The sequence below is a fragment of the Heterodontus francisci genome, chromosome 20 (genome assembly GCF_036365525.1).
Source record: "Heterodontus francisci isolate sHetFra1 chromosome 20, sHetFra1.hap1, whole genome shotgun sequence".
NCBI classification, from domain to species: Eukaryota; Metazoa; Chordata; class Chondrichthyes; order Heterodontiformes; family Heterodontidae; genus Heterodontus; species Heterodontus francisci.
In genome coordinates this window covers 38,741,461-38,759,273 of record NC_090390.1, presented here as the reverse complement: position 1 = coordinate 38,759,273, position 17,813 = coordinate 38,741,461, and the positions used below count along the sequence as shown (strand labels likewise).

General features: G+C 42.4%; 1 protein-coding gene across 4 annotated transcripts in view; it reads right to left on the bottom strand.

Annotated features, from left to right (window-relative positions):
• ide (insulin-degrading enzyme) overlaps positions 1-17,813 on the bottom strand; it is a 165,058-nt gene that overhangs the window by 98,996 nt on the left and 48,249 nt on the right. For all 4 annotated transcript variants that reach the window (XM_068052630.1, XM_068052631.1, XM_068052629.1 and 1 more), the window contains exons 7-11: positions 14,154-14,316; positions 11,444-11,536; positions 9,703-9,794; positions 8,424-8,504; positions 6,445-6,548 (exon numbers count right to left, since the gene is read on the bottom strand). In XM_068052630.1, the coding sequence (XP_067908731.1) occupies positions 6,445-6,548; positions 8,424-8,504; positions 9,703-9,794; positions 11,444-11,536; positions 14,154-14,316 (533 nt within the window). The remainder of the gene's footprint in view (positions 1-6,444; positions 6,549-8,423; positions 8,505-9,702; positions 9,795-11,443; positions 11,537-14,153; positions 14,317-17,813) is intronic.

Sequence of the window (17,813 nt, the reverse complement as noted above, 5' to 3'; positions counted from 1 at the left end):
GATAGATTGGGAAAGAGGGAGGTGCAACAAGACCTTGGTGTCCTTGTACACCAGTCACTGAAAGCAAGCACTGAGGTGCAGCAAGCAATTAGGAAGGCGAATGGTATGTTGGCCTTCATTGCAAGAGAATTTGAGTACAGGAGCACAGATGTCTTACTGCAGTCATACAAAGCCTTGGTGAGACCACATCTGGAGTATTGTGTGCAGTTTTGGTCTCCTTATCTGAGGAAGGATGTTCTTGCCATGGAGGGAGTGCAAAGATGATTTACTAGGCTGATTTTTGGGATGGCAGGATTGACGTATGAGGAGAAATTGGGTTGGCTAGGCCTATATTCACTAGAGTTTAGAAGAATGAGAGGGGATCTCATAGAAACCTATAAAATTCTGACAGGACTAGATAGACTAGATGCAGGGAGGATATTCCCGATAGCTGGGGAGTCCAGAACCAGGGGACACAGTCTCAGGATACGGGGTATGCCATTTAGAACCGAGATGAGGAGAAATTTCTTCACTCAGAGGGTGGTGAACCTGTGGAATTCTCTACCGCAGAAGGCAGTGGAGGCCAAACCATTAAATATATTTAAGAAGGAGATAGATATATTTCTTAATGCCAAAGGGATAAAGATTATGGGGAGAAAGCGGGAACGGGGTACTGAATTAGATGATCAACCATGATCTTTTCTGAATGGCGGAGCAGGCTCGAAGGGCCCAATGGTCTACTCTGGCTCCTATTTTCTATGTAAATAGAGTATAGCTGCGGCAAGAATAGGAAGAAACACAAGGAAGTAGAAGAAAGCAATTCAAAAACTTTCAATACATTTTATGTATTAGTAGAACTGCATCATGCAAACTATAAAAACCTTTGTTCTGTGTAATAAAAAGTAATTCGAATAGCATATACTCACTTTAAACAAGTACCATATGGTATAGTTTACAGGATGTCAAATGGAATTTTCACAATTGATAAATACAAAGAAACCAGGTGCTAAAGGGGGCTAGACAAAAATTGCAACAAATAGTACTCTATTATCCAACTCAATCTAGATCAGTTCATATTTCCCACAGTTCAAAAAAATTATCCAAAAAAAGTCTAATTACCTACCCTGTCGATCTTCATACTTTCACTCAGGCCATCCTCCCCAACCGCAACAGGGCCCTGAAGTTTGCTCTCCATGGCAAAGGAGTGGCATTGCCATTCACCTTGCTGACAGTTGCCCTCAAAGTTTTGTGAGCTTGTCAACAGATTTCCCAATATCCAGCATGGTGTCCTCTACAGCAGAGCTGTGGCATGTCTGAGCAGGGCAAGCAACAGCAAGGTTCTTCAACCAACCAGACTGAATAATCCTCACTAAGACATGCAGAGTCCAAACCAAGTATAAAGTGGGAAATATAAATTAGAGTTAAATCATGTATAGAAAGTGAAATAAAGATTGGGAAATTAAAGTAGTGAGATAAAAGATAGACCAAGAAACTAAACGCAGAAATTACTTAAATTTTTTTCCAAAAATCTCAAATTTTCTTCGGAGGGAACGAGACTCCACACTTGTAAAATTAATGTTTCAGGGTTAGAGATGTTGTTTGCCAGTAATCACATTATGCTGTTAAAAACTCTCACTCGCTCACTCCTGAATACAACAGCCCTAACTTTTTAAGCTGATTTTAGCACAGAATTAGTGGGCAAGTACAACAACTTCACACATATCTATTGCTATTTGTGGAGGAACAGGGTATTTCTGACAGAAACTTCTGGATTTCTGTGTTTAACTGCATATGTGCTGACGGCAGAAGTTGCTGCGAGATATACCCTGCAACACCACCTCGTGTTGATAGCCTCGCCATTATTATTGCAGCAAAATTCAGGCCAAGATGGCCAGATTGATTAGGAAAGTGACATTGTCCACATCATCGCAGTCATTAAAATGAAGTTTGGAGGTAAAATTAGATGTCACTGATGTCCATGTGGAAGCTGCCCCGTGCAATTGATTTTGCTGGGTGATGGCATATATATCAGGAAAAAAGGATGAAGCATATCAGATATCATCATGCTTTTGAAAGAAGTGAGTTAGAACACTTACAAATTAAGAGGGAGGACAGTGTCCAAGATGAATTGGGAAGATGGTGATGGATAACTTCTTTTTCTTTTGGGCCTCCTTATCTCGAGATAATGGATACGCGCCTGGAGGTGGTCAGTGGTTTATGAAGCAGTGCCTGGAGTGGCTATAAAGGCCAATTCTAGAGTGACAGGCTCTTCCACAGGTGCTGCAGAGAAATTTGTTTGTTGGGGCTGTTGCACAGTTGGCTCTACCCTTGCGCCTCTATCTTTTTTCCTGCCAACTACTAAGTCTCTTCAACTCGCCACATTTTAGCCCTGTCTTTATGGCTGCCCGCCAGCTCTGGCGAACGCTGGCAACTGACTCCCACGACTTGTGATCAATGTCACAGGATTTCATGTCGCGTTTGCAGACGTCTTTAAAGCGGAGACGTGGACGGCCGATGGGTCTGATACCAGTGGCGAGCTCGCTGTACAATGTGTCTTTGGGGATCCTGCCATCTTCCATGCGGCTCACATGGCCAAGCCATCTCAAGCGCCGCTGACTCAGTAGTGTGTATAAGCTGGGGATGTTGGCCGCCTCGAGGACTTCTGTGTTGGAGATACGGTCCTGCCACCTGATGCCAAGAATTCTCCGGAGGCAGCGAAGATGGAATGAATTGAGACGTCGCTCTTGGCTGGCATACGTTGTCCAGGCCTCGCTGCCATAGAGCAAGGTACTGAGGACACAGGCCTGATACACTCGGACTTTTGTGTTCCGTGTCAGTGCGCCATTTTCCCACACTCTCTTAGACAGTCTGGATATAGCAGTGGAAGCCTTACCCATGCGCTTGTTGATTTCTGCATCTAGAGACAGGTTACTGGTGATAGTTGAGCCTAGGTAGGTGAACTCTTGAACCACTTCCTAGGCGTGGTCGCCAATATTGATGGATGGAGCATTACTGACGTCCTGCCCCATGATGTTCGTTTTCTTGAGGCTGATGGTTAGGCCAAATTCATTGCAGGCAGCCGCAATCCTGTCGATGAGTCTTTGCAGTGAGGGATGTTAATGCAGCATCCTCAGCAAAGAGGAGTTCCCTGATGAGGACTTTCTGTACTTTGGTCTTCGCTCTTAGATGGGCAAGGTTGAACAACCTACCACCTGATCTTGTGGAGGAAAATTCCTTCTTCTGAAGACTTGAACGCGTGAGAGAGCAGCAGGGAGAAGATCCCAAACAATGTAGGTGCGAGAACACAGCCCTGTTTCACGCCACTCAGGATAGGAAAGGGGTCTGATGAGGCGCCGCTATGCTGAATTGTGCCTTTCATATTGTCATGGAATGAGGTGATGATACTTAGTAGCTTTGGTGGACATCCCATCTTTTCTAGTGGTCTGAAGAGACCACGTCTGCTGACGAGGTCAAAGGCTTTGGTGAGATCAATGAAAGCAACGTCGAGGGGCATCTGTTGTTCGCGGCATTTCTCCTGTAGCTGTCAAAGGGAGAACAGCATGTCAATGGTGGATCTCTCTGCTCGAAAGCCACACTGTGCCTCAGGGTAGACGCGCTCAGCCAGCTCCTGGAGCCTGTTTAAAGCGACTCGAGCGAAGACTTTCCCCACTATGCTGAGCAGGGAGATTCCACAGTAGTTGTTGCATTCACTGCGGTCATCCTTGTTCCTATAGAGGGTGATGATATTGGCATCGCGCATGTCCTGTGGTACTGCTCCCTCGTCCCAGCACAGGCAAAGCAGTTCGTAGAGTACACCCCAGCCTTCAACTGGGTGGTTCTAGTTTCTTGGTTGCTTTATTATTGTATTATGTCGCTCTGAGAATTTGCGCTTGCCGGACAGTGGAAGCTTTGTTCAATTTATGTTGGCACTTTTTTTTTTCCTTAAACATTTGTAAAAAGTTGTGCACCATAAATTTTACTTTTACAGTACATGGATTTCCACAGAACAAAGCCAGGTATGAACAGGACTAGTTTTAGTTGCAGGTTCTCTCATACCAATCTATTCAAAAAAAATGTCCCATCTCTCTTGCAGGGCAAGATTTTTCAAAATGAAGTGTTAATCCCTGCTGTCTCAGGTGGGTTTCTCCCCAAACCCAACGGGAAGCACCAAATTTTCACCTGGTAACCCTCTAAAGCAGCACAGCAAAGATCAGGAACTTGAGAGCAAAGGGAAACTTAAATCGATGTGCCAACTCTTCATGGTACATCATGTTGGCATATTAACCTGTCATTTAACAACATTCATTGTTACCAAAAATCACAAGTCAACTGACACTAAAAATTAGTAACAATAAAGTTCAATTAAAATGTTTTATACTAATTTTATTTAAATCAATTGCTTGGATGTATATGCTGGTAGAAAATAAAAAACATGCAAGAAGCTTGTATTTTCCCCCCCTTATTGGATCATGTGTTAATTTCAGTGTCTTTATTTCAATTATTTAACATCTGTAGTAAAGCCCCGCATGCCACCATTTAATTTGGAGAAATCACAGTGCGTATTATGGAAGCTTTCTTGCAACAAACTAAAATTGGGCTGACATGCAGTTTCTGCCGCCAAAAGCTATGGCTGATTCAGCAGTTTTCATATAAACAGTCTCAGGCAAACATTTTTAATTTGCAGCATAAGTGTTGTATATTGTGACAAAACATTGAGGGAACACAAAGAATTATACCAAATGTTGGTGACCTAGTGGCACAAACTGGATGACTCAGAGCATCTAGGATTTTCACCTTTAGTCAACCCATTAGCAGGATTTTCCTGCCATTATAGTCAGGAAGGATACCCCGACTACAGCAAGCACAATAAAACAAACATTTGTTATGGAATCACAGAATGATACAGAACCAGAGGCAGTCATTCAGCCCATCATGTCTGTGCCAGCTCTTGGCAAGAGCTATCCAATTAACCCCACTCCACTGCTTTCCCCACAGCCCTGCAAATCTTTTCCTTTGAAATATTCCCTTTTGGAAGTTATTACTGAATCCACTTCCATCACCCTTCCAGACTGTACTTTCCACATCACAACAACATGCTGTGTGAAAAAATTGTTTCCTCATGTCCCCTCTGGTTCTTTTGCTATTATATGGTGATTTTTTTTTAGTTAAGCTAGAATACACTCATCTCAAATCACTTTCCATGTTCAACTGTATCTATAGTCTTCCTGCAATACAAGGTTAGGTTCAGCATCACAGCAACTTTTCAGGTTGGATTTTGTACTCTAAAAATGGGAAGATACGGATAGGTCATTGCACCCAGCAATTATTACAAGCATTTACTAGTTAGGTAGAGTGCATGATCAACATGGCCGAAAATTCCCACACAAAAGGTGACAAATTCAAAGCTGGAAAAGTGCCCTCAAGTACACCAGTACAAAATCTATTATTCTTCCTACTCCTGCCACTCTGCTGCAGTGATAATCGATTTCCAATTGCCATGAAGGCACTGGAGAAATCTTGCAGTTTAACCTTGGCCACATTTATTTCAAGTACCACCCTTAAGAGAATCCGGCACCATAAAGAACAGGATTTACCAGGCTTAAATCAGTGATTGAGAGTTTAGTTTATGATAGCTGCCAGGTAACCAAGTTAAATTTTTCTTGGCCTCCTCAAATTCAAGACAAGGCATTTTGGACATTATGGGCTGGATTTCGCTGTAAAAACAACATGACTTCCAGCAACCACACACGCGGTTAAATGTGAAAATCTGAAAGTCACTGTACAAGATGTCCTGCCCCTCCAAAAGCTGCAAGCAGAAGGGCATACTGTTCTGTGATTCACCATGCAAATACATTGAATGTCATGAAGCTCATCAACATGTACTAAACTCAGGAGGAAAGTTACTGCCAAACAACCCCGGACACTGAATTAACTTTTATAAGAATGGAGTCTCATAATTTCAGCTTTTAAATTATTGGAGATTTTTCTTTAAAAATGCTTTTTAAAAATTAAATCTTATTCTTTGACATGGATTTCAATATTCCCTGGTTCTCCATTGCTCAGTAATGATTCTTTGACCAGATTGCTTAAGAAGACACCGTTGCTTGCCCTGTTCATACAGATCCCAAACACCCTGTAGAAGATGCTGCATTTCTGAATGGTTGGCAGACAAGAACTTACCATGCAAAAGTCAATAAACAGTCTATGGACAAGCACAAATGTAATGAATGGCTGGCACCGATCATTTGCTTCCAAGAGCAAAATCTATTCCAATAAATGGATTTGTTACCATCAGTAAATGGGAGTTACCAGTCTATCTATGATTTCGTCAGAGATTATTAATTTCAAAAGTTAACAACAGCATCTGCTGATTCATTAACACAATATAGGACTGAGTTTTCCTATTTCACACTTTCAGGCCAAAAGATCGGCAAAGCAGCCACTAATACTACTGAAACAACTTACCGCACAGTCTCTGGTCTCAGTTTTTCCAGTACCATTTCAATTAGGTCAGCCCTAAACTCCTCCAGCAGGTATTCAGCTGCAAGCACTTCATGAATGGGATAGTACTGGAAGAGAAAAAAAAGGATACAACTATACAGCAACTAATGAACAACATAATTGATCATGGGCTATGTGCACCCATCTTCATAGCCAGTGAGTGGCAGTTTACCCAGCAAAACATGACAAATTTGTAGAATGCAGTCACTAAGCACAGATAAAAATTGCAGATCCCCATGCAACAGAACTTGATTTTTTTCCTACCACCCTATGGTGCTTATACATTTCTTTCAAGGAAAATCCTAAGAAATGGGTTATTCAACAGATGATGCTGAGACTATACACTCGGCAGCATTGGTACTATAGTTACGTAATAGCTTTAATAGAAGTACTTCCACGGACTACCTTTGTTAAGCTACACATGGTATGCTGAGAATTTGCAGTTGATATCATTGTTGAAGAAACCATGACAATCATGTTTAGCACCAGGTGTTCAATTATGAGCACAAGGATTTGAACAAAATACACACACAAAGTTCTCTTCTTCAGTCTCTCCACCATTTCATTGACTGTACCCTGACTGTTGCCAGAGAAGAGGAATGGGTATATTACCATGGTTAGGCACTGCCCATCCTAGCCATAAATTATAATCTCTTACTGTGAGAAGTGTCTAGGCCTCTGTTCTAGGGCTCCTCTTGGCAGAACCAAAATTAAAGAACCTTTGACCACACATGCAGATCCCATAATTCGCATCACATCATGTTTGGAAACAGACCACCACTGCAAGATCTGTAAGTTTTAAAAAAAACTTCAGCTTTACCTTTTCTAGGTTTGTCTACTATCCATTTATTATCTAGCCAAATCAGTCACGATGACTTATTAGGATGTACTACTGACTTTCTATAACTCCCACAAATTGTCAGGCACAACGTGCATCTGTCTGGACATATCTTTCCAATTTAAAAGAATTTCTTATGTCATACATGAGTTATGATTACAACTTACAACAATTTAGTTTCTAACACAGTGGGCGGCGCAGTGGTTAGCACCGCAGCCTCACAGCTCCAGCGACCCGGGTTCAATTCTGGGTACTGCCAGTGTGGAGTTTGCAAGTTCTCCCTGTGTCTGCGTGGGTTTCCTCCGGGTGCTCCGGTTTCCTCCCACATGCCAAAGACTTGCAGGTTGATAGGTAAATTGGCCATTATAAATTGCCCCTGGTATAGGTAGGTGGTAGGGAAATAGAGGGACAGGTGGGGATGTGGTAGGAATATGGGATTAGTGTAGGATTAGTATAAATGGGTGGTTGATGGTCAGCACAGACTCAGTGGGCTGAAGGGCCTGTTTCAGTGCTGTATCTCTAAATAAAAAATAATAAAACAAACAGAAATGATACCAGTTTTGCTCCACCCACAATACAAGGCGAAAGTGCAGTAGACATCCAGGGCAAACTGTTACTTTGAGAGTAACATACTTTAAAAGTGAAATACTTACCCTTAACTGCCAACTCCCTCAACCCTTCACCCCAAAAAGGCTCCCTCGAATCATTTCTACATGGTGCTTGGGAACAATTTGTTTTGTAAAATCAGTACTCAGCAAGAATTGGGTTAATCAAGCAGTGACTTCTAAGTGCCAGGGAGAATGAAAACAATCACAAATCTGAGATGGTCAAAGCTGGAGGCACCTATACAAAATGAGCATCAAAACAGTTAACTGCGAGTGATAAGTAGAATTAAAAGCAGAGGTTGTGGGAGATGCACCATGAAAATACTTCACCTTTTCCCCAGCCTCTTCCATCTTTTATTGTGACATTCTCGTTTGTTACTACATTTGCGTGAAAGTAATGTGATAAAAAGTGACCAATCTTAGAATAACACACTTATGTTTAAAAGTACTGCAGAGAATAATGTTAAAATATAGTAGCAAACAAGAAAATCTTTACATACATGTAATAAGCCAGCAAGCTTTGAAGTGTAGCCACGTGGTCGTTCTTTATCTTTAAACCTAAATGCCATAGCGTTCAAATCCTAAATTTTAAAAATAAAAAGCTATTAATAGTCATCTACTGAAGGAATTTGAAATATTCAATGCTTCATATTGCTGCAGCTTCTGGAAAAGAATTTCAAGTGGTCAGAGCACTTGAGTCTAGTTCTCTAAATATCAAAAGGAGGTATTGAACACTAGAGAAATACCACTGCGATTAGCGGGGTTAGAGCATCGCCAATAAGAAGATTACACAACTGCGTCATTATTGTTTAGTTGATAAATAAAAAAAGGTGTAATTGAGCCACAATGACTTGAAAGACCCAGGTCTGTGCCAAATTATCCAATTTCAGATGGGATGATAGAAGGGTGCTGCAGCTGACCTCACAAATAGAAAAACATACCAGTTATGTTTCCCACTCGTGGTGGCTATCCAGTTATCCAGCTGGAAAATACATGACCTGACATCAGGCTTGGACATGATATCCCCAAAATAGAATAGCCAGTCAACATTCACTGCCTAAACTCACATAAGAACAGTCACTCTAGTGAGTAAACAGGGCATTCAGGACCCTCAGAACCCCCAGCAAGAGTCAACACCTTCAGGCGGAGGAGGAGAAAAAAAAATGGCAAAACAAATGAAATCAGTTCAGAACTACCTCCTTAAGGTAGCCTCAAAACCACTATTTTATGTAAAAAAGGAAAATGATCATATTTGAGTTGAATAATGGAACACTCTGCCAAATTCTAGTAACCACTGCTTTACCATTTAATAAAGTGCATTTTATTTCTATCCTTCAATAAACATGAGATTTTTAAACTTTTTTTTAAAAATCCCTTTTCTCGAATAAATATAACCCCTAATCCTAATCACATCTGGTTAATTCAAGGTTTTGAAACAAAGTCTGACCAACACATGCATCTGCAGCAATATCACAAGCATATCCTTACCTCTAACAGTGGCCTGAGTAAACTGGCTGGCAAAGCAGAAACCTATCAAATCTTATTAGTGGTACTATTTATATACCCAAAAAGTGAAATATTAGCAGTACAAAGGGTAGTAAAACACAATTTCTGATCCATATTATTTAGAAGATTTTGTTTTATTTTCTCAAATTGCCTATTGAGCACCTATGAACATCTTTTCCTTCTGGTTACTTTCTGCAGAATTTTATGCATCCAGTTTTAGCCTGATTTGTAAAGTGATTCAATGGTCAAACTAAGTCAGATTTTGTTTATTACCTTGCACTCTTGGAAAACCCACTCCTGTGGCCCTTCTGTACGCAGTTTAGCAATATACTGGAACATGTGTAGAATTATATCATCAACATGCACTGCATAAATAAGGGTAGAGAAAAAAAACAAAGTTACATATTATCAAATGAATCAAGAACCCCTGAACGTTTTATTTGCATTTTTAAGTGTACACAGACCATACTATTTCTTTGTAAGCTAGTAAACAGATCTTCCTGCTTGGACCATAGGTTGGTTGGCATCCTTCCATCTATAAAAGCTAAACACGCAGCAAGCAATCCATTTAGGTGGGGTGTCTTCTCTTGGTGCACTTTTGCTAATGGCTGTGAAGGCCAATCCTTGAGAGGCAGGTTCTGCCACAAGATCTGCATGTGAAGCTACCAAGTGACGCCCTAAGTTTTTTTTTTGATGTTGTTGTCTGTTACCAAGCTGCTGCAGCAACTGGTCATTGTGGTAGTGCACACCAGTCCACAGAATGTGTCGCCATTTCCCCTTTTCACCAGCTCGCGACTCCCAGGTGCGATAGTTGATATTTAGGACTGTCATGTCACACTTGCAAGCATCCTTGAAGCGGAGCTTTGGGTGGCCCACTGGTCATCTGGCCCAGCTACCTCACCATACAGATGGTCCTTGGGTATGCTACTGTCTTCCATCCTGTGGGCGTGTCCAATCCACCAAAGCTGCGGCTGTTTGATTAGTGCCAACATATTTGGGAGCTCTGCCTTTGAGGGGACCGCTGCATTTGTAATTTTGTCCTGCGAGGATATACCCATAATGCACCATGGACAGCAAACATTGAGCTTCTTTTCCTGGTAGCTGTAAGTCACACATGGTTCACAGCCATACAGCAAGGTGCTGAGAACACAGGCCTTATAAACCATCAGCTTGGTCCTAAGCGACAGCTTGGTGGTATCCCATGTGCATTTCGTGAGTCGGCCAAAGAGGATAGCTGTTTTCCTATGTACGTATCGAGCTCTGCATCAAGGGACAGACTGTCTGTCACCGTGGACCCATGGTAACAGAATTTGCTAACCACTTTCAGTGGGGTGCTATTTCGCGTCATCGGGGTGGAGATGCAACACCTTGTCCCATGACAACGGTTTTCTTGACACTTATAGTCAAAATGAACAAGTTACAGGCACAGCTGAACAACTGGCGCAGCATCATCAGCAATAGAGGAGTTCATTGATCAGGACACGATGTGTTTTTGTCTTCGCTTTCAGCCGTGACGGATTGTCGAGCTTGCCCTCTGACCTACTGTGCAAGTGGCTTCCTTTCATATCTGCAGGGAAGGTTTGGACCATCACCTCTTCAAATCAATCATGATTCCACTGCAAGACCCAGATACTTTCATTCTGCCAGCATCTGCTTGCTAAAAAACTGCTGTCCTAACAGGGTCAGTTCTCAAACTCTTTCTACATATATTGTAAAATAATACTTGGGCAAGTTTCTAGGAAGTTGCAAATCTTAGGGTACAGCTCACATCAAATACAACTTGAGTTTCACTTTTGCCAGCTTTGATATCATCTGCACTCCAAAGGTGTTTCTGCCTTGGAACATACTTGACTTTTCTGTAACTTTTTTTTTGAACTAGAATATCATGTTCCTAAATTTTGTCATGCATTACTCAAATGTAAACAGAAAGTACTTTGTGTTTATAAGCCGAGCACAATACAAATTTAAAGAACATAAAAATCACAGCTGCTGCCAAAATATATACTGTACTTACCAAGTCCTTCCTCAGTAAGATCCACATTAATGATGAAAAACATAAAACCTTTAGCGCCTTCTTTTTGCCCTCCGACAAGAGTATTTACCCAACCTGGAAAGTAACAGAAAAGGTTACTAATCCTTTAGACTTTGAAAACCAAAAAAGTTTTAAAATGACTAAAAATGTGATTCTCTAGAATCACCATACTAAAACAATACTGAACATTTGAGGAAAATAACTGAAAAATTAGCATTTTACACTTCAACATTTAGAAACAGTTAATAAGATTGTGCTACAGGACAATAAAGTGGTGCGCTCCTACAGTACACGGCAATGTTACAGCACAGACTATTGATGTACTCCTGCAAAAGTACTAAGTTAAGGGACATGACAATGCTACAGCATAATCTCCTGATGTACTAACGTACTATAAAATATTGCACAAGGGGAGACGGTAGTGTAGGGATAATGTCATTGAACTAGTACTCAAGAGCCAAGACCAATACCCTGGAGACATGGGTTCAAATCCCACCATGGCAGATGGTGGAATTTAAATATCAATTAAATTAAATTAATTAATTATAATTTAAAAAATTAATAAAAATTCTGGAATTGAAAGCCAGTCTCAGTCATGGTACAATGAAACTACTGATGGTTGTACAAACCCATCTGGCTCACTAATATCCTTTAGAGGAGGAAATCTGCCGTTTTATACCTGGTCTGGCCTCCAGGCCCACAGCAATGTGGTAGACTCTTAAATGGCCTCAAATGCCCTAGCAAGCCAAGGGCAATCAGGGATGGGCAACAAATGTATGGAGTGCTGAGCAGACCACCAAAATAACCAAGACCCATGCAGGAGGGTACTGGAGGACACCAACTGACTGATCCAGACATTGGATTGCAACTTCAGAACCCAGATGGCCTTTTCAACGGTTGGCCTGCTGACATTGGTTGTTTCACCTCTGTGCCTCTGTCTGGAGCTCACGTAGAGGGGTCAGTAGTCATTTTTTGGAAAGATTTCCCTTGTCCCCTTGGATCCATCCATGGGCTTTGGGGGATGGAGTGAATTACCGAGGCAGCCTGGAATGGCGAAGGATGAAGGAGTCATGGCGGCTGTCAGGAAAGCGAGTCCACACAAAGGGGAAGCTCGTGTCGTGGTCGCAGATCAGTTGCACATTGAGGGAGCGGAATCCTTTCCGGTTGAAGGCAGAAGCTGGTCTGTGGATGCTTTGACTGCCACATGCATGCATTCTACCATCCCCTGCACCTGGGAGAATCCAGCAATGGCTCTGTAACCTATAGCCCGCTCAGCTTGACTGTATGGATTCGTGCCAAAGTACACAAAGTCACCTGCCTTCCTGAACATGGCACTAGTGACCTCCTTGATGCAGCGATGTGCCAGAGACTGGGAGATTCCAGACATATCTCCAGTGGATCCCTGGAATGATCTGGCAGCATGGAAGTTCAGAGCCACAGTGACTTTCAGCACTACTGGCATCAGGGGGTCCACCAAGTCCCAGGAGCCTCAGCTCATCCTGCATCATGGCACATAGATCACTGACAGTTTCCCTGGAGAGTCAGTCTTCGGAGGAATTGCCACTCTGACATCTTCAGGTCTTTAAGCCTTGGCTGGTATTTCCTCTCCAGAGGAGAATAGCTTCTTCTGCATGCCAGGGATTGTTGCCAAGCCCCTCTACAGCCTTCTCCAGCCTCCTGTGCACCCCCAATATGCTGCCACTCCACTGTCCATCCCTGAATCTCCTGCCTTCTCTGCTCCTCGGCCTCCAGGCGGGCATCGAAGCCAGGTTACCACTCCCTCAGCGCAAGGCCTCCAGTCCAAATAGACGTTTCTATCCCAACGTGCCCCCCTCAGGGGATTGGCATCTGTCCCAGTGCCACTGTTGTGGGTGCCCTGCAGTGTTGACACCTCGATCCCCACACCCAACACTGTTCCCTGATGTGCGCCACCCACCCCCCCATCCCATCATTACCTTTCCTGGCAAGCGACGCTAGCTCACCCGATGGCTTCCTAGTGAAGCCAACACTGAGCTCCCGCTTCCTTGTCACCTCCTTGCACCAGGCAAGCAAGGCCTGAAGCCCCTTGGTTCCCGTGCACCCTAAAGAAAATTCTGAACCCGGACTAAAATTGCTGCGTATTGGCTTGTTAACTAGCTTGGTTGGCTTACCGCCCACCCTGTCAGCTGCTGACGGGAAAATCCGGAAAGAACGTCACGACTGTCAGACTTCCTGTCCCACATCTTCCATCCCAATTTTATGCCCCCCCACCAATCTCCGTTGCCATTTCGAACAGGTCCATAAAATACAACTATTGGATTTCAGTGTAACCAAATTTCTGAATTTTGCTTGGGTATTTGGGGTATTCCCTCCACCTCAAAAGTAAACAAGCATTTTTATTATTTAAATAATCCAATTTGTACCATGAGCCACATTGAAATAGAAGGCATAAAAAGAGAGACACGAGGTGGCTCCTTGCAAAAGTGAGTGATGGGAAAAGATCAGAAAAAGGAAAAAACAAAAAAAGGAGAAAAGAAAATATTATTGGACAAAAGGCCACACTCTGACACGGTCATTGGAAGAGCATCAAAAGGGCACCATTCGTAGCTGACAAAAAACTTCAACACATATAAACTTAAAAAAAAAAGAGGAAGGAAGGGAAATAAAAAAAAATTACTGATGCACATTTCCCAGGTATAGTATTCAGTATTACCTTTGGATTTGAGTTCTGACAGAAGACTCCCTGGTCCTTCATGGCCAATCAAATGTCCAAGGTAGTGGCCTGGATTTGACTTATAATATTTCTGAAGGTCTGGTATAGGAAATGTAACATAAAGATTCCGGATGTCCTTGATAGGTACCACCTTATACAGTTGCTGTAAAACAAATAACAAGATTTACTCGTGATTTTAGTTATGTTAATTTGGACTTGAATTTCTCCATATTTAGAAATGTTAAAAACTGAAGTAATTTTTCACAAAGAGCAGTCATTTTAATCCACAATGTTGAATGTTTTTCTATCAACAAGGATCGTTTTAATTATAATGCACACTGCTTTTTTTTTCCTGACAAAATGGGCTGAAATTTATTAGCACGCTGCAAATCGCAGTGGCGCGCTTTGAAGTCGGCAGCCTTCAGGCACTGATGTGAGCCCCCCCGCGATATTTTGCACGGTGGTTCATTTAAATGGAGGGGGCAGAGCGGCCGCCCCCCGATGACGCAGAGGAAGTGACCGCATCGCCCCCGGCAGCAGCACCCGGCAACACTGCACAGGCACCGTGCCATTTTTAAAAAGGGTCTTCGAGCCCTTAGAAGAGATTTTAACTTTTAAAGTTATATTGTGGTGCATGGTTCGCAAAAATTTAAATAAATGCTGCAGGCCCTTTCCCACTCCCCAACCAAATGTTTGTTTTTGGGGCAACAAAGTGAAATTTATTCCCACCCCAAACACCCTTCAACCCCTTCCCACTATCCACACAGCCAATTAAAAAGAAGTGTTTTCCCTGCTTCCCACTCCCCCCCACCGACCTGCCCTGATAATTTCACTCCTCCCCCCTCCCCATCAGTAACTCACCTCGGAACTCCGAACTGAGTTCCAAAGGCACACGAGTTGTGGCCAGCAGCCGTAATATCGGCGTGGGACAGCCGCCGGGACAAGTTAAGTTGATTTGCACGTTTTAAAAATTAATTTTAATATTGTAATGAAGGCCGCACCAGGGCCTCGCTGATGCCATAAAATGCGGCGGGGCCTTCTCGGCGTCAGGGGTTGTGGCAGGCCACTCCCGCAAGTATTTTATGGGGCTCCAGCCACAACCCCTGACATCGAGGGGCTGGAAAATTCAGCCCAATGCCTTGAAGCGATTATTTCTGCAAGAATATAAATATTGCTCTCCCAAATTAATTTTGTTGCATTTACTTAAGCAACCTTTTGATCTTTCAGTGGCCACAAAAAACCCGTCAACACAAGTATGTGCAACTCTGATTACACACTCACAGCCTTAAAAATGGTGATCAACCTTCTTGCAACAAACTTCAGTCCTGCAGGTGAAGGTAATCTATGCATGATGACAACAAAGACCAGTACAGTTACTGGTAGTGATTTAAATCTGCTGTCCTGATTTACCCTGCTACACCAAAGCAATGTTTCCAGACTTTTCTCAACACCTTAAATTAATGAAATAAAGGGGCGGGGTGGAAATGAGAAGAAAAAAAAGGCGGAAGGGGGTTTTTATGATTCAACTTCCAAAGTAGCCCATTCTCAACATGTGGGCTTATATGCAAGACTTTTTAAATTCAGCAAACTGTTTACTAATCTTACATTTTGATCTCACTGAATAATAGTTTCAATTATACAGTTAGCAAACTGTAGTGTACTCATTATGAATATGTCGTGTAGAAAAGAACAAAACTTCCAGTGAAGTTAATGTTTTCAAGTGAATAGAATCTTAAGGTGATAGAAAAAGCACTCTCATGAGTACAGTGGTTTAGTGGCTGCCATATTGGACCAGCAACCCAGAGGTCATGAGTTCAAATCCATCATTGCAAATTATGAATCTGAATTTAATGGCCCAGATTTTGCCATCAGCAGAGGAAGAATGGGACACAACTTTCAACTCGTTGACAACTGCCCACAAATTTTTCACGGGCTTCTGAGTGGAGTCTGGCTCAGAGCTGGTATTTGATCCTGTGTGGTGTCCTCTACAGAGCACCTGTGGTTTCTGTGAGCAGGGGAAGAAACAGCAAGGCTCTACAACCGATCAGACTGAAGAATACTCACAGACGTGCAGAGATGAAACCAGGAAGAATAATTAGATTAAAAACATGTAATGAAAACAAAATAAGGATTGGAAAAGAAAAATGGGGTTGAGGTGTCGAAATGAGGGGGTGTGGGGAGGGAGAGGCAGGCAGTGGAAGAGGCGGGGGAAAAAAAAGAGACAGAGACACACAGAGGGAGCGCAGGGGAAAGAGAGATCAACATCTCTTCAGGCAGATGGACATCTATCCAGAACACTCTGCATCGCTACATTAATGTGTGCGAGATTGACTACTTATGCAAGCAAAAACAATGGCTGGTACCTCACTAACTCAGTGTTCAATATAGTGACGTGAAAGTTAGTTAATAAATTAGTCTTCTCATTGAAAGCTTCTTCACAAAAATGCACATTTGTTGTTTTGATTAATAGTAAACTTTTAATGCCAAAGAATTTGTTTCTGAAATTTGCTCACCAGCCCCCTATATAGAACAAAAATTGTAATGTGGGCCCCCTACATGAAAAGGTTCGATACCCTAGTGCTAAGTGAACCAGTTGGGTTTTCTACAATAAACCAGCAGCTTTGGTCAATTTCCTGGTTTAAATTTAACTTATGGTGGAATTTGAATTTTAGACAATTAGTAACTTAAAAATTGATGTTTGTTCATTGTCATTAACCTTTATATAGAACTTGTGAGAGAGAAATGTCCTGAAGCCCTTCAAAGAGGTCTAATTCAAACAAAAAGATGCCAAACCAAAAGGAGAAAAAATTAGGAAGGGTGAGCTAAAGCTTGTTCAAAGAGATAAGTTTAAAATAGAATCTTAAAAGGAGAGGGAGGTGGTGAAATAGGGGGATTATAGGGAGGGAATTCCAAGTGGCGGCAGACAAGGCCACTAATATTATGGCAAAATGGCCGGGGGGGGGAAATTGCACAAGGAGCAAGAGGAATGGAGAGCTTGCAACAGGAGAAAGGGGCGGGGAATGAGGATGAACATTGTAGAGCATGAGGAAGTTAGAGATTTTGGAATGACTTAAAATGTGAGTATTTTAAGTTTGCAGCATGTGAATGGTGAAACAGATTTGAGGGGCTGAATAAAACGTCCTAAAGGCCCTAATGTTCCTAAAGACATATAGATGAGGCGGATGCAGAGGTTGACAAAGTTATGGAGCTGAAAGTACGCAATTTTTGACAAGGATAATGGGGGTCAGGAGATCAGCTCAGAATCAGAAAGGATGTTGAGGTTGAAAATAGTCTGATTCAGCTGGAAATAATGGCCGAGGAGGGGGATGGAGTTGATGCTAAGAGCATAAGGTTTGTGCTGAGGGCCAAAAGGTGATGCCTTCAGTCTTCCCAAAGTTTAACTAGAGAAAATTTGAAGACTGAAAGCCAGATTTAAAAAATCTCCGGCAGTACAGAGGCAACGGAGGAGGTTGATAGATGGAAAGGTACAGGGGTGCGCCTCAACATACATATGGATGCAGACCCAATACCGTGAATGACATCACCAAGGACCAGTATGTAGATAAAGAGGGGGCTAAGAAGGAATCCTAAAGAGAGCTCCCCAAGTAACACTGCAGGGGCAAGAGAAGTGTTGCTAGAGATGCCCTGACTGCACTCCAA